This window comes from Bubalus bubalis, chromosome 16 (genome assembly GCF_019923935.1).
Source record: "Bubalus bubalis isolate 160015118507 breed Murrah chromosome 16, NDDB_SH_1, whole genome shotgun sequence".
NCBI lineage: Eukaryota > Metazoa > Chordata > Mammalia > Artiodactyla > Bovidae > Bubalus > Bubalus bubalis.
In genome coordinates this window covers 11,054,931-11,079,057 of record NC_059172.1, presented here as the reverse complement: position 1 = coordinate 11,079,057, position 24,127 = coordinate 11,054,931, and the positions used below count along the sequence as shown (strand labels likewise).

Here is a 24,127-nt window from a genome sequence, read left to right as displayed (position 1 = left end):
TACAGGAGGAGGAGGTTTTTTAGGGAGCAATAAGTTTCCTAAATATTACAAAATTATGACTTTAGCTTCAGGATATGTTGAACTGTTGACCTTTAGAATTATTAGGCTTAAGTCCCTGCCTTTTAAGAAACTCTCAAGTCTTCCTTCAGCAGCCCCTACTGGTTAAGAGATGTAACAGACGTGGATCAGTCCCTTGGTCAGGAAGATCTGAAGGAGGGCAAGGCAACCCATTCTAGTATTCTTGCCTGGAGAATCCCATGGACAGAGGAGTCTGGAGGGCTACAATACATAGGGTCTAAAAGAGTGAGACGCCACTGAAGGGACTTAGCACGCACTGGATCAGAAAAAACTTCAGGTATCTTATATGATTTACAAATCCCTGCCAGAAAAGGAAACAAAAATGCGTGTGAATCACTGGACATCATCACACAATTTCTTAAACTTTGTGGTCCTACTCTGTAACTTCATCGAGGTGGTTTTCGTACCCCTCCTTGGACTGCACACTTTTTGTACGCCCTCCCCCCCCCCCCCCCCCCCGCGCATCCCCTACCCCCACCTTCCCGCAACACACACACCAAAAAAACCGCGGAAATACAAGAAGAAAGTAAAGGGAAAATCTCAACAGTCCTTTACATCCTGTTAAAACATGGAGCCTTTCCCTCATCTCATTGCTCATCAATCCATGTTCCCATAATATTTTCATTCATTTTGTAGTTCTCATGCCATCGTGTATTATAATCATTCGACTCCATGAAGTTTATTTGCCTTGAACTTCATCCAGGACTCTGGGAACTTTGTGGTTTAATGCTGGGCGCGGGACGGAGGTCTGGCATTTAGAAGGCTCTTTACCCACTCCAGTATTCTTGCCTGGAGAATCTCATAGACATAGCAGCCTGGTAGGCTACAGTCGGGGTCGCAAAGAGTCGGACACAACTGAGCGACTTCTTTTCACATACGGATGTGTAACCGCAGCGAAGCTGTGTCGTGCTGTCGCACGGAAACAGGAGAGGCAAGCCTTTATTCGGAAAAGCTTCCGGGAACAACGACAGCACATTTGACAATGATACCGAGTTGTTTAATAAAGATGTGAAAACAAAACCACGGCTCCGCCTCAACTTACTACTACAATTGTCATTCACGAGCGGCGTCTCTCGTTCCATTCGGTCCTCAAACCCGAGCTCAAACCAGACTGGGTCTGATTGGCCAATCGGAGCACAACCTCCCGTAGTCTCGAGGACTCCTCCCGCCAATGAGAGACTTGGGCGATTTGGTGGGGTGAGAAGTCCTCCCCACACGCGGAGGAATCCTGGGGGCGTGGTGACGCGTTGGGCGAGGCTGAAGTTTGATTGGCAAGTGAGCGATCAGCAGCTTAGAAAGGATACGCGGTCGGGTGGGAGAAGGGGAGGTCGTGGGCGGGGCAGTGGAGCTAGAGTCAGCCAATGACTGGCGCGCTGCTCGCAGAGCGAACGATAGGTCACTAATGGTGGCACGGATATGGTGCTGTGGGCGGGGCTTAAGGCTCAAAGGGGTGCCGGAGTTGGGGCGGGTAGCGCCTATTTCTGTCGTGCTCATCGTCACTGCCGGCACCTCTTCCTGGATTCATTCATTCGTTGTTTTTTTTTTTTTCATTCACGAAGGTAGTGAGGCCTGGTTGAAAGCCATGGAGAGCTTTTTGCCTGCCACCGGTTTCCTGTATTGGGTGGGCGCGGGCACCGTGGCCTACCTGGCCCTGCATATCTTGTGCTTGCTCTTCACGGCCGTTCGGGTCTGGGGTTTGGGTAACGAGTCGGGGGTCGGACCGAGGCTCGGTGAATGGGCAGGTGAGTCGAATTCCGCGCCGCCCTCCCCCTGACTCCTGCTGCGCCTCGCGGGGCTCTGGGCCTGGCCCGGCTCGCGCTGACTAGTTACGGGCCCGGCGCTTGGCCTTCGCGTCCCCAGCTCCCCTCTCCTTTCTGAGGCTCCTGCGTCTTGCGTACCCGCTTGTCCCTCATGCCGTCGCCTGGCTTGCTTGGACTTGTAGTAGAGTTTTTAAACGGAGAAGGCAATGGCACCCCACTCCAGTACTCTTGCCTGGAAAATCCCATAGATGGAGGAGCCTGGTAGGCTGCAGTCCATGGGGTCGCTAAGAGTCGGACACGACTGAGCGACTTCACTTTCACTTTTCACTTTCATGCATTGGAGAAGGAAATGGCAACCCACTCCAGTGTTCTTGCCTGGAGAATCCCAGGGACGGGGAAGCCTGGTGGGCTGCCGTCTATGGGGTCTCACAGAGTCGGACACGACTGAAGCGACTTAGCAGTAGCAGCAGAGTTTTTAAATACTAAACACACTGCTGGCTTAACTCAGCGAATCTGAAGTGCCACTTGGGTGCGGGAGAAATCTGGCCTCAACTCGCTGGGGCTTATGCCTTTTAAGCCATTCCGGGTCCAGGGAGTTAGTTGTCTTGCTGGTTGCTTCCTCAGTCACCTCTTAGGAGAGTTTTTGAAACAAAAAGTCTCTGGCTTGAATACAGGCCCTGTGCTCAGGATGAAAAGCATTCTGTTGCCTTTTGGGGGGCGAGGGTGGAGAAAGGACAGAATTTCAGAAGTCTTTCTGCTCTTTGGAACCTTGGATTCGGCCTATTTCATAGAATTTTAAAATCTTTTTTTTTTTTTTTAAATTATTGGCTAAACTGTCCTGGAGTCCTAATGACTAGCAAGAATTATTGTTTCTTCAAGATGGTAACTCTTCATGTAGAAGTCAGAAATGCCTTCTGCAGAAGGAGATTTGCAGGAGAGTATTCCCACAGAGAGTGAGTTAAACAAACCTAATCATAGTTTCGCGAGTTAGGGTGTCTGGTTTACGATTCCCTCTAGGCAAGAATTCTGAAGATGTAAGGGAAAGGGCAGATTAGAGAAGTTGGGAAAATTCCACAAGAAAGTTTTGGTTTTTTTCCATTTCTGCCTTTTTTGTTGATTTTCTTTCCCTATGTTTTGTTTTTATTAGCTTTTTTTTAAAACCAAGTGATATTGCCATTCTCCAGTTATTCATTCTGCTGTTTTATAATTGATTTTTTAAATTATGATTGGTTTTATATATAATTCACAGAGCATTTTGTTGAATTTTGGGCTGGTTAGGGGTTGCTTTCAGGCTAGGCTCAAATAAGGTATATAAATAATGTTACTCCATATTCTTAACTTTATTCACTCAAACATTTCAACAACTTAGTAGGAAAAACATAAATTAACATTTTGGAACTGCAACAAAAAACATCTCAAGTAGGAATGAATAAGCATCTATTAACATAATAAATATTTTTAAAACTTACTGTTTTTTCATCATTGAAAAAGCAAGTGAAGTGCTCAACGTTGTTATAATCAAGATTATAATTTCACTGTTGATAAGCCTGAGTTCTTGGTTGTCTGGTTTGGAAAACTTGTTGACTTTTGAAATAGTGGAATAAAAGACTCCAGTGTCTTAGAAAATCATATATGAGGATGAATAAGTTTTATAGTTTGTAATTAAAGACTTATGGTAATAATTTTTGTTAACTATCTAAAATTGACGACAGTGGCTGGTAACTTAAATGATCTAAGTCATCTATATAATAATCCATAGGAAAAGTCAAGTGTTGTGACCTTGTCATTTCATGAGTAATATTTATATTGAAAAGATTTGACCTCAGAGGAAGGATTTTAATAAATTAAGGGCAGTGTTTAAAAGATTAGAAATGAGACTTGAACTCGAACACTGGTAATCTAGCAGAGAGGATCATAAAGTGAAATATTATCCAGTTTACTTGTTGGGAAATTTCTCTTTTTTAAATACTTAAGTAGAAGAAATGAACAAGTTTTTACTTGTAACATTACTCACATGTGGTGGCCTGAATCTTAAAATACTTTGTCCTTTATCTCTCCAAATTCAGGGAGTCTTTGGAAAACAAAAACTGAAATGATTTGGAAAACAAAGCAGCAGACATGATACTTGAGTAATTAGGGTTAAGTTGTAATTAAAAACAGGTAATTTGTTCAACCGAGTATTAGGGTAACCATGCCAGGGCTCCTGTGCCTGTGGCCCTGAAAGCCAAACTGACAGCTGGTGTTTGCAGCACAATGAAGGTTTATCTGGGGCTTCCCAGGCAGCGCTGGGGGTAAGGAACCTGCCTGCCAATGCTTGAGACGTAAAAGATGTGGGTTCGATCCCTGGGTCGGGAAGATCCCCTGGAGGAGGGCATAGCAACCCACTCTGGTATTCTTGCCTGGAGAATCCCATGGACAGAGGAGTCCAGCAGGCTACAGCCCATAGAGTCATGAAGAATCGGAGGCGACTGAAGCAACTCAGCAAGGAAGCAGCAGACCCGTGTGGGAGAGAAGTCTCAGATCCACTCTGACTTTGTGTTTAGAGTTTTTCTGTTGTTTTTTTTTTTTTTTTTAAAGAGGCTGGGATTAATCATCATCTAGTGACATTTCCATAACATTTCTTAATCATAGTTTCGGGAGTCAGGGTGTCTGGTTTACAATTCTCAGGCCAGGTGGCCCATGGCACAGGAGTCCGTGAGCTCTCCTTGCTCTGGAGGAACACCTTGAGTTTGTACGTTAATGATATTGGCAACAGCAGTTTCAGTATGTTAATGGTGTTAACAGCAGCGATCAGTCGTCTTATTCTGGTTGATTGGTGTTCAGTTAGCGCCGGATTGAGGTAGAAGGGACCAGAAAAGAAATAAAGTTTTGGATAAAGAGATTAATCATAAACTCAGTAAGGGAGCTTGGTTTTAGGGGGTCTTGCTGTCATTAGGGAGGCATTGTCTGCTTTCTAATACTGATGTTTAACATCTTCCTCTCCTTAACCAATTATTTTAAGTATTATATAATAATGTGTGTTGAGTTGGTGGTATATTTTTATACTTGTCATGCTTAAGTCTCTGCATGTGAGTATGTTTAATTCCTCTCCTGCCCCCCAGCTTAGATTTTAGAATCTGAGAGGCAGGGACTGTGGGTCCTACTTTTTTGTTTTTTCCCCACAGTAATTAACACATTGATCAGATACCAGGTCTTCTAAACTTAAAAGCCTGGAAAATCCTTGAAATACAGTTGGGCTTTGCAGTCCATAAAAATACTCCAGACCATAGATTCCTTAGTCTAGTGGGTTTTTAAGACCGCCCATTACCTGGCCCATCTCCTTCATCTCCTAATCAAGAGCTGGATCATCCCTTCCTTCATTCTCTCCGGTTACAGTCCCACACAAGTAAATTACTCTGATTTCGCTAGGTCTCTAGTGGGTGAGTTTAGCCAGTTTAGTAGGTAAGTCTCTCTTGCCTGCCATTGTCATGTGATACTTTCTGTATTCCTTCCAAGAACAAAGTCCTGTGAAAGTAGAGTTTCAAGTTGTTTGAAAATCTCTGTAGCAAGTTATGAAAAGAAGATGGCCAACAAAGGTGACCAGGTCTATCAGTTTCCTGAATGTCAACAGGGAGTTTATTACACTTACCAAGCTGAACCTCCAGAGAGTCACTAAACCCATTTGAGAATGCCAGAGTGATAAACCTGGCACTTTGACCAGAGTGAAAATGAAAGTAGTATGGCAACCCACTCCGGTGTTCTTGCCTGGAGAATCCCAGGGATGGCAGAGCCTGGTGGGCTGCCGTCTATGGGGTCACACAGAGTTGGACATGACTGAAGTGACTTAGCAGCAGCAGCAGCTGGATATTTTTGTTTGTTTTGTCTTTTTTTTTTTTTAGAGCAGGGCAGGTGGTAGAAGGCAGAGAAACAGATGAACTTAGTCATAAAAGTTCTTAAAAATAGTTATTCATTTTTCATTTCAGCTCTAAAGAGGAAGTCTGTAGGCCTAAATGAACACAGTCTCCAGATGGGAGTTGGCAGGGTGCTGTGTGCTCAGTCGTGTCCACCTCTGTGCGACCCCATGGACTGTAGCCTGCCAAACTCCTCTGTCCATGGGGTTTTTCGGGCAAGCATACTAGAGTGAGTTGCCATTTTCTTCTCCAGGGAATCTTCCCGACCCAGGGATTGAAAATGCATCTCCTGTGTCTCTTACATTGCAGGCAGATTCTTTACCTGCTGAGCCATCCAGCAAGCTCGGGGGCAACCTTAAAGCCCTTGGGCTCGAGCTATGTAAGAGATGGCAGGTGTAGCTGGAGGATGGGACCTAAAAGCATGCCCTAGTCTTATTTGGAGGAGAAACTAGAGAGGATGGTTTCCTGGAATTGGAGATTCAACCTCTGTACTCTGAGCTGTTTCCTCCAACCTTATACCAGTCTCCATTGTCTCCTGCTTCGTGTTTTTTTTTTTTCTTTTTCCCCCTTGTTCTTCCTTTCTGTGCAATATTAAGTTTCCTCTAAAGGGTCAAACGTGAGACCTCAGAGACTCAAACCTAGACTTGGAGTCTAGCTCCTCCTCTGTACTTACTAGAGTGTAGCATTGAGTAAAGTAGTAGATATCTGTGAATCTCACTTTCCTCATCTGCAAAATGGGGATAATACTGGTGCCTGTTTCATAGTATTGTTGTAAAGGGTAAATGAGAATACTTGCTCTATGTAAAGCAGATGGTGCAGTGCCCTTGTATATAAATGCTTGATAACTTATTGCTACTAGTCCAATAGTCATGTATGGATCTGAGAGTTGGACTATAAAGAAAGCTGAGTGCAGAAGAATCGATGCTTTTGAACTGTGGTATTAAAGAAGACTCTTGAGAGTCCCTTGGACTTCAAGGAGATCCAACCAGTCCATCCTAAAGGAGGTCAGTCCTGGGACTGATGTTGAAGCTGAAACTCCAATACTTTGGCCACTTTATGCGAAGAGCTGACTCATTTGAAAAGACCCTGGTGCTGGGAAAGATTGAGGGCAGGAAGAGAAGGGGATGACAAAGGATGAGATGGTTGGATGGCATCACCGACTCAATGATGAGTTTGGGTAAACTCCGGGAGTTGGTGATGGACAGGGAGCCTGGCGTGCTGCGGTTTATGGGGTCTCAAAGAGTCGGACACGACTGAGCAACTGAACTGAACTGAACTAGTAATACTGTTAACCTTAGCAGCATTATGTACCTATCACTTTAGCTAATTGACAATATAAGGCTTAGTAAGAAAAAATTAATAGCTGGTTGACTCCATCTTCAGAAAACTGAGATTACCTTTGCTACTGCAATTGAGAGTGTTGAGCTTCAAAACTAATTTTCTGTTTATTTTTGTTGGTTGAGGAAATTTATTTCTTTCGGTTTCAGAAAAAAATTATTGAAAAATTTAGTGAATAGAGTATATGGGTAAGTGGATTTGAATAAGTCAGTTCCATTGTCTTTAAACTCATTTGTAGGTAAAGGATGAGTTAAAAGAAATTTAATAGTGTGTCTTTGGGCTGCTATACCAAAATACTGTAGACTCAGTGGCTTACACAATGAACATTTCACTCACTTCTGAAGGCTGGGAAGTCAGATCAAGGTGCTGGCAGATTCTGTGTCTGGTGAGGAACTGCTTTCTGGTTTATAGATAGCTGTCTTCTTGCTCTATCTTTCCATGACAGAAAGGGCCAGAGAACTCTCTGGGGTGTCTTGTAAGGGCACAGATAGCATTTGTTAGGGCTCCACCCTCATGATCTAATCACCTCCCAAAGACCCCCCACCTCCAATACCATCACATTCAGGGGTTAGGATTTCAACATATATATTTTGTCCCTAACATAGGAATTCAGCCTGTAGCATAGATCCTTCATTCCATTTCTCTCCTGCTCATTGATCTTGAAAATAAAAATACTGAAATATTATAGCAATTTGTATCTCTGCCTTCTGGAATAGATGGTGATTAAGGCAGGGAGGGTGGGTGGAGAGTGTGATCCAACAGTATTCATTTGTCCGTCCACTGCCCAAATCCTCTTGAGTTCTGGCCAGGGACCAGGAGGATGGCCAGCAGCAACGAAGAACAAACTGCCCTGTAAAGTGGTAGAAAAGCAACGCACTTGGTTCTATGGCTCCTTGTGCAGGAAGGTCAGAGTGATGTCTGACCTGAGAGCTGAAGGGGAGTGAAGAGTAGCAGACAGAGCAAGGGGATCAGGAGGTGCTAGGCTCCTTAGTTGAGAAGGAGCAGGGTCCCCTTAAAATAAGACCTGAGTGCCTGGAGCCAAGAAAGCATAGGCCTGATTTAAGATGGGAGTGGAGCTGGGTGAAGGGGCCAGTGACTAGGGCAGTTTAAGAACGTGGAAAACAATTGTGGGGATTTTAAGCAGAAGGGTAATGTTGAGTTGGAACTTTATTTTTTATTTATTTGGCTGTACCAGGTCTTAGTTGTGGCATGCAGGATCTTTTTTTTTTTTATTTTTAACTTTACAACATTGTATTGGTTTTGCCATATATCAACATGAATCCGCCACAGGTATACATGTGTTCCCCATCCTGAACCCTCCTCCCTCCTCCCTCCGCGTACCATCCCTCTGGGTCGTCCCAGTGCACCCGCCCAAGGATCTTCAGTTGCAGCATGCACACTCTCAGTTGCCACACGTGGGATCTAGTTCCCTAACCAGGGATCGAACCTGGGTCCCCAGCATTGGAAGCGTGGAGTCTTAGCCACTGAACCACCAGGGACATCCCTGAGTTGCAACATTTAAACAGAAATTTTTGCTTCTGTGATCTTTCCAAAACTGTTGTATTGCCACAGAGATAGATCAGTGCAAATTATTCAGATAATCTCCGTTAAAATTGCCTTTAAAAAGGCAAAATCATACTTTATAGTCAGGGAGGCCATTTCTGTGCACTTTCTGGTTATCATCTTTCAAAGACTATGTCTCCCTGGGGGATATCTAATCACCATGGTGTGGGGAGTGCTACTCTTAATCAGGGACCAGATGATAAGGTTGTTGAATGAACCTGGAAACCAGGTCATTGCTTTCTCGAGGTCACTCCATAGAACTGAGGTGAGATAGTTGAGAAGCCTGCCTCACTTTGTTTTGTTATTGATTTTGTCTGGTGAAACAATGCGTTTGCCCAGTCTCTTAACTGGCAGTTCCAGGGAGACTATCCAGTTTCTGAAAAGTTATCCTTACTGGTGTTAAGTGAAGTTATTTCTAGTTAAATGATGTCGTCATTGCAGGAAGAGAGGAAAGGCAAGAAAAGAGGAAAGTCTTAAAAAAAGAAAAAAGATTTTGAACCATTGCTGCCTCTCAAGAGTGTGGCGGTGGGTAACAGGAGCGCTAAGGGGGCGTTTGGCTTTGGGATCAGTGCAATGTGACCTTTGCTACGTGCTAAGCTGTTTGACCTTAGCAAAGATCGCTAACCTCTGAGCATAGCTTCCTTCATCTATTAAATAGGGCCAATAGCTTTTCGGGATTATTATGACAATAAGATGATAATGAGGGTCTCATGTAACCTTTTGTGTGTTTTTATGGGTATCAAGAAACACATATCTTTAGGGTATCTTTATTTGTACACATTGTTCTTATTTGATAAAAGGGCATTGTTGAAACCATGAAATAATGTAGTTCACTCAGCAGATAAACTATTGGACATCTGAAGCTGTGAATAGATCAGTTACAAGGTGATTCATGCTACTGCAGGAGAATTCCTTGCTTTATGGAAAGATTTACCAAAATCTTGGTTTACCAAAATATGGTTCCCATATAAGCTATGATGGACTTAGAAAAATCTGGTACTATGCAACTTTTCAGTGACGTTTGTAAAAACCTTAGGTCATCTTCAACTCTTCTTCTGGCACCCATGTACAGTCTGTAAGGAGACCTTGTTGACTTTAACTTCAAAATACCCAGAATCCAGTTTCTTCTATCACTGGTGTAAGCTACCAAAATCTCTTGCCTTGATATAATATCAACCTCTTGTCACTGATTCCATCTTGCTTCCCCTATAATCGTATCTTAAAGAGCAGCCAGGGAACCTGAAAAGCTCTAGTCGGATCATGTGATCCTTTGCCCAGATCCCTCCAATATCTTCAGATGAAAACGCAAAATCCTTCCTGTGGTTGACAAGGCTTTTGACCACCTGCCTCTTGCCTTCTTTTACCTCTCCTCTCTGCCCATGTTTTGTCTCTTTTTCCCTCCCTCCTTTCTAGCTGCACTCTCTTTCTCCTTGAACTCGATTCCTTAAACATGCTTGGCCTTGCTGCCTTGACCTTTGGTTATCTCCTCTCCTTGAATGCTCTTCCCCAGATGTCCATTTGGCTAAGCCTTCTTCCTTCCTTCTAGTCTTTACTCAGATATCACCTTCTCAATGAAACCTTGCCTTCTGCCTTTAAACCAACAATCCACTCTCCTTCACGCCTCTTCTGACCCTGTTAGCCTGCTCTACTTGGGCTTTATGTCGTAGCGTTTGTCACCGTCTCCCATTTTGCAGGTGTTGTTCATTTCTGATGTTTCTTGTTTGTCTACTCCTATTAGAGTGGTGGCGGCACCATGAAGACAAAGATCTTTTTTGTTCGCTTTTGTATCTCCAGCACCTAGAACAGAGCCTGCACATAAACACTAATACTTAGTTATTGAATGAATGAAAATATTCAGGTACTCCAGTATTTTTGAGGGATAATGTATTTTTTTTGTGGGGGATTCTCTTTCTACATTCTCTTTTTAGTTATAAATCTAAGAGCTATTAATGGTCTTCCCACCTCTAAAAGTGAAATTATTTAGTCTAAAAACAAAATATAGACTATAACCTCAGGGAGGTGTTCTCATAGTAGAGACCCTGGAATCAGACTGCCCAGCGTGGCTTTCTGTGTCCCAGACACGCCTGTACTCACCTGCTTCTTTCTGCTTCTGTGTCCTTTTGTTCTTGCAAAGATGTTCAGTGGCTTCAGTGATTGTTGAAAGTTGTTCTCTGCCTGGAGTGACCCTCCTTCTGTTGTTCGCTCTTCCTTATGCCTCCTGTTGATGAACTTTTACCTACTTTTCAGAGTCCAGATTCTGAATGTTTCTGTGCAGCTGCCCAGATGGAAGCCATCATGTACTTTTGGAATTCTAGTAGCTCTTGTTTTATCCTTTTTTGTGGGCTTTTCCACACTTTACCTTCTTAGTTGTTTGTGTGTATGTATGTGCACCTGTGCATGCACGCATGACTTTGTTCTTAACTATAAACCTGTCAAGAGTGTACAATAAATTATATATAGTGAATGAATATATTTTCTTTGAGCTGTATTTCGACGGGGGTGGGATGTTTTCCATTTTGTGGGTTATATTTTGCAAAACTAATTTGTACACCTTTTTTTCTCTTTGTTTTAAAACCTGAAGTGATGCCTTAAAAGCTGGTTGAAATTAAACCAAGGCTGACTAGACAAAGATGGGTTATTGAATTACTGCAGCAGAGCTGGGACAACAGTTTTGAAAGTATGAAATGCAGTGAGAGCAAAAAGATGTCTTTGTGCGTGTGTGTGTGTGTGTGGTGCTCAGTTGATAAATCATGTCGGACTGTTGTGACCCCATGGTCTGTAGCTCGCCAGGCTCCTCTGTCCATGAAATTTTTCAGGCAAGAGTAATGGAATAGGTTGCCATTTCCTTCTGCAGAAGATCTTTTCGGTTCAGGGATCGAACTTGCATCTCCTGCATTGGCAGGCAGATTCTTTACCACTGAGCCACCAAGGAAACCCATCCTGTGTAGCATAGGTAATAAGCTAATCTTTTTTCATACATGTGTTATAAAACCAACCACTATGCCAGATTTAATAAACATTTCAGTATTAATACAAATTTGGTAATATATTTATTATTTAAACCCAAGATTTTTTTTTTTAACCTCCTTTTGTCTGCACCACGTGGCTTGTGGGATCTTAGTTCCCTGACCAGGGATTGAACCTAGGCCTTCAAGTCCCAATCACTGGATCACCAGGAAAGACCCCTCAAGTCTTTAAAAATTGTTACAGGTAGACTTTCCTTTCATAAGAGAGTCTTTCCCAATGAAGGTTTTAGTAAAGTTTGCTAATTTGTAAAGCTGAGATGAATTAGTGAAAAAATTGAATTCTAGGATGTATTGACCAAAATGTAGTTTTGTTATTTCAAAGGCCTGATAAAATGAACCCATACCTTCTAGAGCCTTCAGACCTTTTGGGGGACATTGGGCTAAATTTCCTGGAATATCTCTTTGGTAGTAAAAGCATTGAGTGGTCAGTGTATATAGTTAATAACTGCTAGAAAGTTAACCACAGAGCATTGAGTATATGCATTTTTTTCCGTCATGGAAAGAAATGAATACTGCAGTTGGTTGATCATCTACAGAAGTTGAGAAACTTGAGAAAACTGAAAAGTCATAAGGGACTGATGAGAGAATGCCAAAACTGGAAGGACCTCTTCAGTTGAACTATTAGGGAAAGAAGCTGGAAGAGGTGAGATGATAATGCAACCTTTTGTGTGTGTTTATGGGTATCAGGGAACATGACAGAGAATATCTAGGCAAGAAGATCAGTGGCAAAGAGCAGAAAATGGGGGACGTGTCAGTGGTGGGTTGATTAAAAGCAGTGGTAGGAGAGGGGCTTCCTAGTGTCCAGTGGTATAGACTCCACTGCAGGGGGCGCGGGTTTGATTCTTGGTTGGGAAACTAAGATCTGACATGCCCAGCCTCCAAAAAAACAAAAAAAAAAATATCGAAAAGAAACTAATGGTAGGAATGATGAGCAGCAGACTCTGACAGCAGAATAGATTTGTGAGGGATGAATTAAGAGAGGAAAACTAGTAAGGAAGACCAGCAGAGGCGATGAGTGGTAACAGCAAGGATGTTGGCAAAACTGAACTCCATCACACATTTCCACTGCTGGTGTGGGGCATAAAGCCTTCTCCGTACAAGAGCCTGAATTCTGAAGAAATGCCACATCTCTGTAGCCCCAAGGATACCATTATTTCGTGTTCTTGGTACATGCCTACATGGGCATTAAGATAGGGGGACTTCCTCATTATATATGGTGCTTTAGGCCAAGTGAATCCATCCAGTATGTCTTATCTATAGCCGTGGCTGCGCCTCTAGCCTTAACTACAGATGACGTTGATGACACTTAATTGCCAAGGAAATATTATATAGGTTTTAGGATATGTTTCTCAAGATGGACAGGAAAGGGTATACAGTCTCCTTTAGAAATTTAAATTCTAGTTTTTAAAGTTCCCTTAACCCTCCTGGTATGTTAAAAAAAAAAAACCCTAATTCTCCAGATTGATTTTACTGTAATGCCTAGTGGTAATTGCTCACTACCAAGCCCACTTCCAGTGGAAATGTTGCCAAGCTTGCTTTAATGATCACTGAAACTCCCATCTTGTCACATCAACGGAGCTAATAAAGTAAACAAGCTCCCCTAATCTTGCACATTCAGTCTAATAATTTTGCTGTGGAACAGGGAGCAGCTGCTTATCTATGTGTTTCAATACCTATCATTGCCTGTCTTGAGAAAGGAGGGGATGATCTCCTTATAGATAAGGGGGAAAAAAAAAACCCACAGCAGGTTAGACAACGATGTTCACACATTCTAAATTAGAAGAGGCTGGATTAATGAAATGTTACCATAATGATGACATCTCAATTTACAAATTGCTTTTGTAAGTTTTCTCAGATGATTTCCATAACCAAGTCATATACCAAGACCAGAGGGAGCGGCAGTGACTGTAAGGAGTGGTACACAGCTAGTAAATGACAGAAGAAACTGAATCCATGTGTTCTAACTCCAGGCTCCCGCCAAAGCTCCTGATGAGGAAGTTTGCAGTACCTGTCCAAGAGTCTATATGTCCGAGACTTCCTCAAATGTTACCTGAAAGTGAAAGGTCTATTTCTACCGTATTTTCGTCATGACAATATCCATGGGACATAAGAATCAATTGGAGGTGCTTGTTAAAAATAGAGCCTAGGGCTTCACTCTAAACCCACTCAATGAAAATCTCTAAGAAAAGAACTTGGGGAAATGTTGTTTTTTTTTTTTAACAAATTAAGTTGATTCTTAAGCTCATGCATTTTGGGAAGCACTGGGCTGGGATCGGGCTAGTCTTGGAAGAAGGCAGTGGGTTATACATGCAGGCTTTTTAGCCAGATAAGCTATTCTTAGTACCAGGGCTTGGTTTATAATAGTGTTAAAACTTCCCAGTGATTTCTGTACCAAATATTTACATGTAATTTTGACAGTTAAATGGAGATTCTATTTTAGGCTACTTCTGTGTTTGTGCATTCAATATAGATTATGTAAAAAGCAAACAAAACTTGAAACTTCTGTATGTTGCTATGCAATGAGAACTACAAGCAGCATACCCAGCCTTTACTAATTGGAGATCAGGTGAGGGTAGGGGGCCAATAAGAATGGGTTTTGGTAGATGCAAATAATGGAAATTTTACTTTGCTTTTGGGTAAGACCATAGGAAGAACAGCTGAAGACTCCAAAAGCTTCTTCACTATAAAGAATTGAGAGAACAGTATGTTCTTATTTTCTGTTTGCAGGTTTTTTTCGTGGTCCCATTTTTTAGTTTATATTTATTGCATTTATAGACAAGAACATTTAAAATCTTTCTCTAAAGGTGGATTTTTACAAAATTGTCTTTATTTATTTTACAAAATTAATGTACTTGATACTGATTGGGCCAATAGACAGGAGAGGATATTCATTTTCTTAAAAAAAAAAAAAATTTAAAGTCCTCCAAATGATGAAGAAGCAAAATGGGCTTGGGTTTAACCAGAAGAAATTCCGATTTTAGTGGGCCATCTGGTTGACATTTGTAGTGATTAAACAGTGGAATCAGTTTGTTCATTCATTCAGCAGATAATATGCATTATGTGCTGACTGTATCCTAGGCATACAGCACTGGAGCTGGGGATTAGTAGGGAGTAAGAAAGTGTTGGCCTGTACCTTCTTCGTTCTAGGAGAGGACACAGATCATTACAAAAGCAGCTCTAAAAAGTTTACTGGGAGCCAGCTATGGGGGTACCTCTTCAGAGGTTTAAAGGTTTTCTGGAAGAAGTAACATTTAATCCAACATGTGGAAGGAAAGATGATGATGATAATAATGGTTTATAATGGGAATAAGACAAAATGAAAAAACTTACCATGTACCAGATGCTCTTCTAAGTGCCTCAGTTAATTCAGTTACTCCAATCAGATAGGTCTCATTAATACCCCCATTTTACTGAAAGAAAGCTAAGATAAGAGAGTTGTTGTTGTTCAGTTGCTAAATCATGTCCGACTCTTTGCAGTCCCATGGACTGTAGTATGCCAGGCTTCCCTGTTCTTCACTGTATCCCGGACTTTGCTCCAACTCATGTCCATTGAGTCAGTGATGTCATCCAACCATCTCATCGTCTTTTGCTCTGTTCTCCTCCTGCTTCAATCTTTCCCAGCATCAGGGTCTTTTTTTGGGCCCTTCTCATCAGATAGCCAAAGTATTGGAGCTTCAGCATCAATCCTTCCAATGAGTATTCAGGGTTGATTTCCTTTAGGACCGACTGGTTTGATCTTCTTGCTGTCAAAGGGACTCTCAAGAATCTTCTCCAGCACCATAGTTCAAAAGCATCAATTCTTTGGTGCTCAGCCTTCTTTATGGTCCAACTCTTACATTGGTACTGGAAAAACCATAGCTTTGACTATATGGACCTTTGTCAGCAAAGTGATGTCTCTGATTTTTAATATGCTGTCTAGGTTTGTCAGAGCTTTCCTTCCAAGGAGCAACCGTCTTTTATTTTTTGTGGCTGCAGTCACTGTCTGCAGTGATTTTATAGCCCAAGAAAATAAAATCTGTCACTGCTTCCACTTTTCCCCCATCTATTTGCCATGAAGTGATGGGACTGGATGCTATGATCTTAGTTTTTTAAATATTGAGTTTTAAGCCAGCTTTTTCACTCTCCACTTTCACCCTCTTCAGTTTCTTTTCTGCCGTTAGAGTGGCATTATCTGCATATCTGAGGTTATTGTTATTTCTCCTGGCAATCTTGATTTCAGCTTGGGATTTATCCAGCCTGGCATTTCACATAATGTACTCTGCATATAAGTTAAATTAGCTGGGTGACGATATACAGTTTCAAAATACTCCTTTCCCAATTTTGAACCAGTCCACTGTTCCATGTCTGGTTCTGCCTGTTGCTTCTTGACCTATATACAGGTTTCTCAGAAGACAGGTAAATGGTCTGGTATTCCCATCTCTTTAAGAATTCTCCACAGTTTGTTGTGATTCACACAGTCGAGGCTTTAGCATAGTCAATGAAGAAGAATTAGATTTTTTTTTTTGGAATTCCCTTACTTTTTCTATGATCCAGTGGAAACAATAGAGAGGCCAAGTCATTTGTCTGAAGTCACATAGGTGGTTATGTGGAGGAGCCTCTGGGGTTGGAACTCCTGTGACCTGTCTGCAGACTGCATTGATGAATGAGGAATCGGTGGGTAAGGGGAGTGGGAGAACGGGAGAGTTTTCCAGCTGAGAGAACACTTTGGGTGATGACCCTGAGGAAAGTAACACCTTTCAGAAACTTTGGGCAGACGATCCTTGGGAGAGGAGAGGCAAGAGATAAGACTTAAAGAAAGGGGCAGCGGGCCAGTCCTAAAGGACCTTGAGAGCCTGTGAGGGTTTTGTTTATCCGAGGGCAGTGGGGAGTCACTGAAAGATGTCCAGCAGTGGACCTCATGATCAAGTGTGTATTTTGGACAGTTTACTGCGGCAGGTTGGAGATTGGATGCAGAGAGAGCCACCCAGGAGATAGGGAGCCCAGCAGGAGACCAGTGGTTGTGTTGGTGGTCAGCTAGGTGCTGAATCATGGTGGTTTGGATCAAGGTCATGGGGGCAGAGCCTGCGTGAGGGAGTCAGACAAGAGAGACACGGATACAAGTCCTGGGCCCTCACCATAGATGGGCTGTGGGGATGAAGGCGGCAGCGGAATCAGGGACTGTGAGGTGTCCGGGCAGATGGTGATGCTGACCTTGGAAACACAAAGGAAAGGAGCAGGGTTGGGAGGAAAATAGTGATTGCTCTGTGGCTCTGTGTGGTTGTCCGGCAGTCTTCCTATAGATTAGCACTGGACTGAGCCTGGGTAACTTACCACAGTCCTTTGGCTCAGCAGTCATTTATAGTTGTAAGAAATTATATGCCATTAATACATCTTGTATTTTACAGAAAATTTGGACGGACTTCTGTGGTGGTGCAATGGCTAAGACTCCGTGTTCCCAGGGCAGCAGGCCCAGATTCAGCCCCTGGTTAGGGAACTACATCCCACGTGCTGCAGCTAAGACCTGGCACAGTCAAATAAATAAATTTTAGAAATCATTATTAAACTTCAACTTTTATTTTTAACTTATGTAAAAGCTGTGGTTAGGTATCAAGGGTTAAGAATATATTTAAATTATTGGTATTGAAGTGTCATTTCAACTCTGTTGTAACTGGAAGACTCTCAAGTCTGACATAACTGCTTAAAGTTCCATTACTATATTATAAGCATTACTGTAAGAGGTAATTATAAGTTCCTGTCATTTCTAATCCAATAGCCCAATGTTTTTGTCTCCAGGTTTAAAGATATTCAGAGAGTACTTTTTCTTTAGTTAAAAGTTTTCTATTGCAACCTTCGTTTAAGCTAGATTCTCATCAGTTATGACATTGATGACATAAGAGTACTTTCTAGATCTCTATAGTGAAAGTATTATCTTTGATATGAGGAAATAGTTTTCAGGTGTATTTTGAATCTAATTTTAAAAACTATAGCAAAGATTAAGACTATATATGAACATCCAAATCTTCTAAAAATATTTGCTTCTGAATATATTACTTTTTAAAGAAATTGTGAATTCTTTTTTGGGGGGGAAGCTTCTTAATATTTCTTCAAATGGAAACACTAACTTTTCTCTCCTTTTGCATTCCTGTCCTTGGGTTCTCCCAGAGGTAGATACTGAGAGACAGAGAATCAAGTGCAATCAGTTTTTTGGAAGGTGATCCTAAGAAACACCAGTAGGGAGGGAGGCAGGAAAAGGAGCACAGCCAGTACAGGGGGTGTTGTCGAGGCTCTGTGATCACCCGGAGCTAGTGTAGAGCTCAAGCTTCAGAGTTCCTTCACCTGCAGGTCTAGAAGCTCAGATGTTTATACCCCCATGGCCATTAGTCACTGGTTGAGGGATGTTGGGAGGAGCATTAATCTAAGAGCACTTAGGTCCACTGTGCACTTGCTGGCTTCAGCTACCAGATAACGCGGTTGGGCAAAGAGATACACTTGGAATGTGCTCTGCAATGGTGTGGCCAGAGTGGATGTGGACAGGGCATCACCAGCTTAGCTCTAATTCCCATCACAATATTTCCCCTTGGTTTCTTTCTTTTTTTTTTAATTTTTTTAAAAGTTTTTTATTTTAAGGTCTTTGTTTTTTATGTGGACTTTTTTTTTGGTCTTTATTGATTTTTTCACAGTATTGTTTCTGTTTTCTGTTTTATTGTTTTGACCCTGAGACATGTGGGATCTCAGCTCCCCGATCAGGGATCAAACCCGCACCCCCTGCATTGGAAGTCAGAGTCTTAACCACTGGACTGCCAGGGAAGCCCCTCATTTTCTATAAACAAAACAACGAATAAAGCCCAAGAAGGAGGAGTTATTTCCTGGAAATAATAAATACAGTAGATGGGAGGCAGAAGTTGATTTATGTTAGACTCTTTCATTGTGGTTGAGGGTTTTGCTACCTCTCCGGGTGGTTGATGGATTGGCCTATGTTAAGTGTTTTTACACTTTTTATAAATACAGATGACTGACTAAATGTTGAATAAACCTCATAGGCTTATGGTTGCATTAAGGTATGACTTAATCTCTTCCTCTCTGTAACTGAATTCTGACCTACTAAACCGGACATGATTTCCCCAAGGTCAGTACAGGGGAGGGCAGCATTTGAGGAAGTTGTGGCAGATGTGGTTGGTTGCTTGTTGACAGAATGCCAAATTTATGTAGGTATCGGACAACCATGCACTTCAGAGGAGGTTGGGCCTCTCCTCAGCCGCAGGGGCCCAGTCTTGAGTAGTTTACACTCATCTTGATGATTCCTCTTTCCTTGCCACAAGTTGGGTTACGAATGGGCATGAGCACAGTTCTGGCCACTGAGATGTGGGGGATGTCCTGGGGGGAGGGCTTCTGAGAAGGCTTTCCTCCCCTTTCAGAAGAGGTAGAAAGAAGGGTATTTTTCTCTGAGGGTGTGATGCCCGTAGCCGTCCTTGGGACCAGAGGGGACAAACCAAGGAAAGAACCAGCACACTGAGGTCTTCGAGCAGAAAGAAGGAAAGCATCTGGGTCTTCGATTCTGTCCCTGAGCTGCTGAATTCATCCATTCTGGAGTGGCTGACACTTCCTGTTATTTTGAGTTGACACATCCCATTTTTCTTAAAACTACTTCTGTTACTTGCAGCTGAAAGCATCCTAACCTACAGATTTGGTAGAAAAGGAGGGAGATTTTCTTCTGTGGAGTAAAAATTTTATGATTGATTTAAGGTCCTGTAGACTTGGACAGGGCTTCCCTGGTGGCTGAGATGGTAAGGAATCTGCCGGTATGCAGGAGACCTGGGTTTGATCCCTGAGTCAGGAAGATTCCCCCGGAGAAGGGAGTAAGATACCCATGGAATTCTTCCGGCAAGAATACTGGAATGGGTTGCTGTCCCCTGCTCTAGGGGAATCTTCCTGACTCAGGGATCAAACCTGCCTCTCCTGCATTGCAGGCAGGTTCTTTATCGTCTGAGCCACCATTTGGTCTAAGTAACTGTTTAATTTTAGGGAGTACCTAGTAGTCTGAGGACTTTGACCCAGTGTGGTTCAACTAAATTGGAAAAAGATCAAGACAGGGTGAAGAAGTGAAGGTGAGTTGGGTATATGTCTGTGTGGACCTTCTCCTGTCCTTAGTGCTTGTGCTGCACTATGCTTAGGCACTCAGTCGTGTCCAACTCTTTGTGACCCCATGGACTGTAGCTCCTCTGTCCATGGGGATCCTTCAGGCAAGAACACTGGGGTGGGTTGCTATGCCCTCTTGCAGGGGATCTTCCCAACCCAGGGATCGAACCCAGGTCTCCCACACTGCAGGTGAATTCTTTACTGACTGAGCCACGAAGGAAGCACATCTTTAGTGCTTATTTCTCTCTAATTGCATTATAAGAAGCCAATAAGAAGTCAATAGTATTCATCACCCTGGCGGTGTATTCTTAGCTTTACCATTTTCCCATATTGAGCTTCCCCTGTAGCTCGGTTGGTAAAGAATCTGCCTGCAATACAGGAGGTCTGGGTTTGATTTCTATTTTGTTACAATCCCTTAGAGAAGGAAATGGCAACCCGCTCCAGTATTCTTGTCTGGAGAATCCCATGGACAAAGGAGCCTGGCAGGCAATGTACAGTCCATGGAGTTGCAAGAGTCAGATATGACTTAGCAACTAAACCACCACCATGACATCCATTTCAGATATTCCTGATTCAGGACAGCAATCAAGTATAAGGTTAGAGAGTCAATGTTATTTAAATTCTCTTATTTTTAAAGTCTAGGGAACATTCCTGGCAGTCTAGTGGTTAAGACTTAGCCCTTCTACTGTGGGGGATGTAGGTTTGATCCCTGGTCCAGAAACTAAGATCTTGCATGCCACTTGTGGCCAAAAAAAAAATTAAAATAAAAAAATATAGATCAAATGGGGAAATACACCATCCGAGTCACTGAAAAGCTAGAGCAAAAATACAAGGAGCTTAGGAATATGGATTCTGCTTTATATCCCAGGTGGGGATATGGCCTTACTGATGCTGAGTTTAAGAACCAGGAGAACCTGCTGTGTGAATCTAAATACTATTTTAAAAAGAAGGTATTGTTTGAGTTCTTCTTGAATAGCAGTAGTGCAGAAACCAAGTCTACAAGGACTGTAGCACAATAAGTAATTAAACCTCACAGGCCCGCCAAGACTCAGGTTGGCCCTGCACCACCCCTGGGGCTCAAGGGAAGCTGCGCTTCTTTGTGTGGGTGTGTATGTCCCTTCTGATAAGAGAGATTCAATAAGGTACTCAGATCTTGCCCTGTGAATGAAGGTGTGTGTGTGTGTGCTTTCCCTGCCGTCCTCTTTAAGCGGTGAAACATTCATTGGTTTTTTGAAAGATGACTATTTTTTTTTATTTTTTAAGGTAAGATTTTATGGCTGATTAGTAAAAGAATCTGACTCTTTGATAATGGATCAAAGGCAAGTATTAGAAGACTAGGACAGCTAGTATTACTGGTTTTAATTTCGTAGTCTTTATGCTTCTTTTTCTTCCTTCTTACATTTTTATATTACCACTGTATCTGCTCCTTACTTGGTACTGGCACGCCATATCAGGCATAACAGTTATCATGGATATTGTATCATCTGTTGTCCAGCTGTTTCCATACTCCCTTAATTATTCTTTCATTTAATTGATTCAACAAATATTTTATCATCTTTGGCATGCCAGATACCTCGCAATGTGCTGAGGGGGTTGCTGCTGCTGCTGCTGCTAAGTCGCTTCAGTCGTGTCCGACTCTGAGGGGGTTAGCAGTGAACAAGTCTTGCCTTTCGTGGAACTTGCATTTTAATAGGGAAGAATGGACAGTAAACAAAAAAATAGATATTTGGTAAGTCTTGTGATGAGATAGACTAAGAAGAAAAATAAAGCAAGGCAGATGATGGAGAATATCAGAGGAGCAAGGAGAGGAAGTGTGTTGTGCCTGCTAGTTTATATAGGGTGGTTCAGTCAGTTCAGTTCAGCCTCTCAGTCGTGTCTGACTCTTTGCGACCCCATGAACTGCAGTACGCCAGGCCTCCCTGTCCATCACCAACTCCCAGAGTTTACCCAAACTCTTGTCCATCAAGTTGGTGATGCCATCCAACCATCTCATCCTCTGTTGTCCCCTTCTCCTCCTGCCAGCATCAGGGTCTTTTCCAGTGAGTCAATTCTTCATATCAGGTGGCCAAAGTATTGGAGTTTCAGCTTCAGCATCAGTTCTTCCAATGAATATTCAGGACTGATTTCCTTTAGGATTGACTGGTTTGATCTCCTTGCAGTCCAAGTTACTCTCAGGAGTCTTCTCCAACACCACAGCTCAAAAGCATCAATTCTTAGGCGCTCAGCTTTCTTTCTAGTCCAACTCTCACATCCATACATGACCACTGGAAAAACCATAGCTTGGACTAGATGGACCTTTGTCGGCAAAGTAATGTCTCTGCTTTTTAATATGTTGTCTAGCTTTGTCATAGCTTTTATTCCAAGGAGCAAGCGTCTTTTAATTTCATGGCTGCAGTCGCCACCTGCAGTGATTTTGGAGCCCCCAAAATAAAGTCTGTCACTGTTTCCATTGTTTCCCCATCTGTTTGCCATGAAGTGATGGGACCAGATGCCATGATCTTAGTTTTCTGAATGTTGAGTTTTAAGCCAACTTTTTCACTCTTCCCTTTCACTTTCATCAAGAGGCTCTTTAGTTCTTCTTCGCTTTCTTCCGTAAGGGTGGTGTCATCTGCGTATCTGAGGTTATTGATGTTTCTCCTGGCAATCTTGATTCCAGCTTGTGCTTCATCCAGCCCGGCATTTCACATGATGTGCTCTGCATTTAAGTTGAATAAGCAGGGTGACAATATATAGCCTTGACGTACTCCTTTCCTGATTTGGAACCAGTCTCCATGTCCACTTCTAACTGTTGCTTCTTGAACTGCATACAGATTTCTTAGGAGGCAGGTTAGGTGGTCTGGTATTCCCATCTCTTGAAGAATTTTCCACAGTTTGTTGTGATGCACACTGTCAAAGGCTTTGGCGTTCGTAGTCAAGAAAGCAGAAGTAGATGTTTTTCTGGAACTCTCTTGCTTTTACGATGATCCAACAGATGTTCACAATTTGATATAGAGTGGTTAGGCAAGGTTTTCTCATGAGGTGACATTTGAACTCAGACCTGAATGGAATTGCCTGTCTCCACTCCAGTCTTGCTGGACTCCTGGCTGTTCCTTGTGCATCTACAGCACAAACTTAGAACTAACTTATCCCTCTGCCTAGAATATTCTTCATATGGATAACCAGGATTTAAATAAATGGGGGAAAGGATTTGGAGTGACCAATTGTGTTGTCAGGCAAATGGAATTCCTTCTTCTCTTAGAACTGAGGAGGATTGGTCTGGCTGCCACTGAATGGTGTAGAAGACCCTAACTGGAACTTTAAGATTTCTTTGGTGAAACACTTAAAATAACATGAATAATTTGTTTAAATATACATGGTATTTAGGTGATCTTTTGAAGACTTAATCCCACCCAAGTTATTTTGCCCAATTTGCTACTTTAAAAAATTGAGTCTATCTATAATAAAAAACTTGGTGATAATGCTTTGTCATTTGACCTAATAAAATGTGATTCCCTAGGTAATACCCATGGTCTTCCAATACTTTACTTTCAACACAATAAAAACTTAGAAAGTTTACTGATAAGTTGAAGCCTAGCAACAGTTTTATTCAAAAGCCTTTTTTAAAACAACAAAGGACTGTTGTTTTATTAGCTCCTCTGAAAGCTGTACATTTACTAAGTTTATCTAGAAGTGCAGTATTTATGTGTTTCTTTACTGATCTTTTTCTTAAGCGTATTGAAACTACACCATTATGATTGATTAGGTCTGTAAAGAAAAGGCAGCTATAAATGAATTGCTGAATAGCATCCCTTGTGGGTTTATCTCTAAAATGATAATGCAAAAAATAGAAAAATTAAAAAAAACCCTGTTTTTGCTGAGCATATGATTTATGTTATTGCAAAAGAACTGAGTGATTCATTACTACAACCTCATGGTGATGCCTTGTTGGGACTGTTGTTTAGTCACTGAGTCGTGCCCAACTCTTTTGCCCAACGCTGTGGAATGTAGCCCACCCGGCTCCTCTGTCTATGGGATTTCCCAGGCAAGAATACTGGAGTGGGTTGCCATTTCCTTCTCCAGGGGATCTTCCTAACCCGGGGATCAAACTGGCGTCTTCTGCATTAGCAGGTGGATTTTTTTTTTTTTTTTTTTTTTTTTTACCACTGAACCTGGGGAGCCCAAGGGACTGTAGTAGTCATATATATGCTTATTGAAGAGGAGAATTTCTGTTTGCACTTACTCCTTGGATTACTCTGTACCTGAAGTGGGTCATTTTCACCATTTCTAAAAATCATTCTTTTCTTTCCACCCATCTTTTATTTATACATTATAAATAGAGGTGTTTTGGAATATATTTTTTTCTTTTAGCTGTTAGCCA

General features: G+C 42.2%; 1 protein-coding gene and 1 non-coding gene across 2 annotated transcripts in view; one reads left to right on the top strand and one right to left on the bottom strand.

Moving 5' to 3' along the window:
- The first annotated feature begins 1,514 nt into the window (after positions 1-1,514).
- Positions 1,515-24,127, top strand: part of HSD17B12 (hydroxysteroid 17-beta dehydrogenase 12) — a 170,626-nt gene continuing 148,013 nt past the window's right edge. The window contains exon 1 of the mRNA XM_025266199.2: positions 1,515-1,820. Coding sequence (XP_025121984.2) covers positions 1,661-1,820 — 160 coding nt within the window. The 5' untranslated portion in view covers positions 1,515-1,660. The remainder of the gene's footprint in view (positions 1,821-24,127) is intronic.
- TRNAW-CCA lies at positions 8,493-8,565 on the bottom strand. Its single transcript has one exon. It is a non-coding gene; the product is annotated as a tRNA-Trp (tRNA).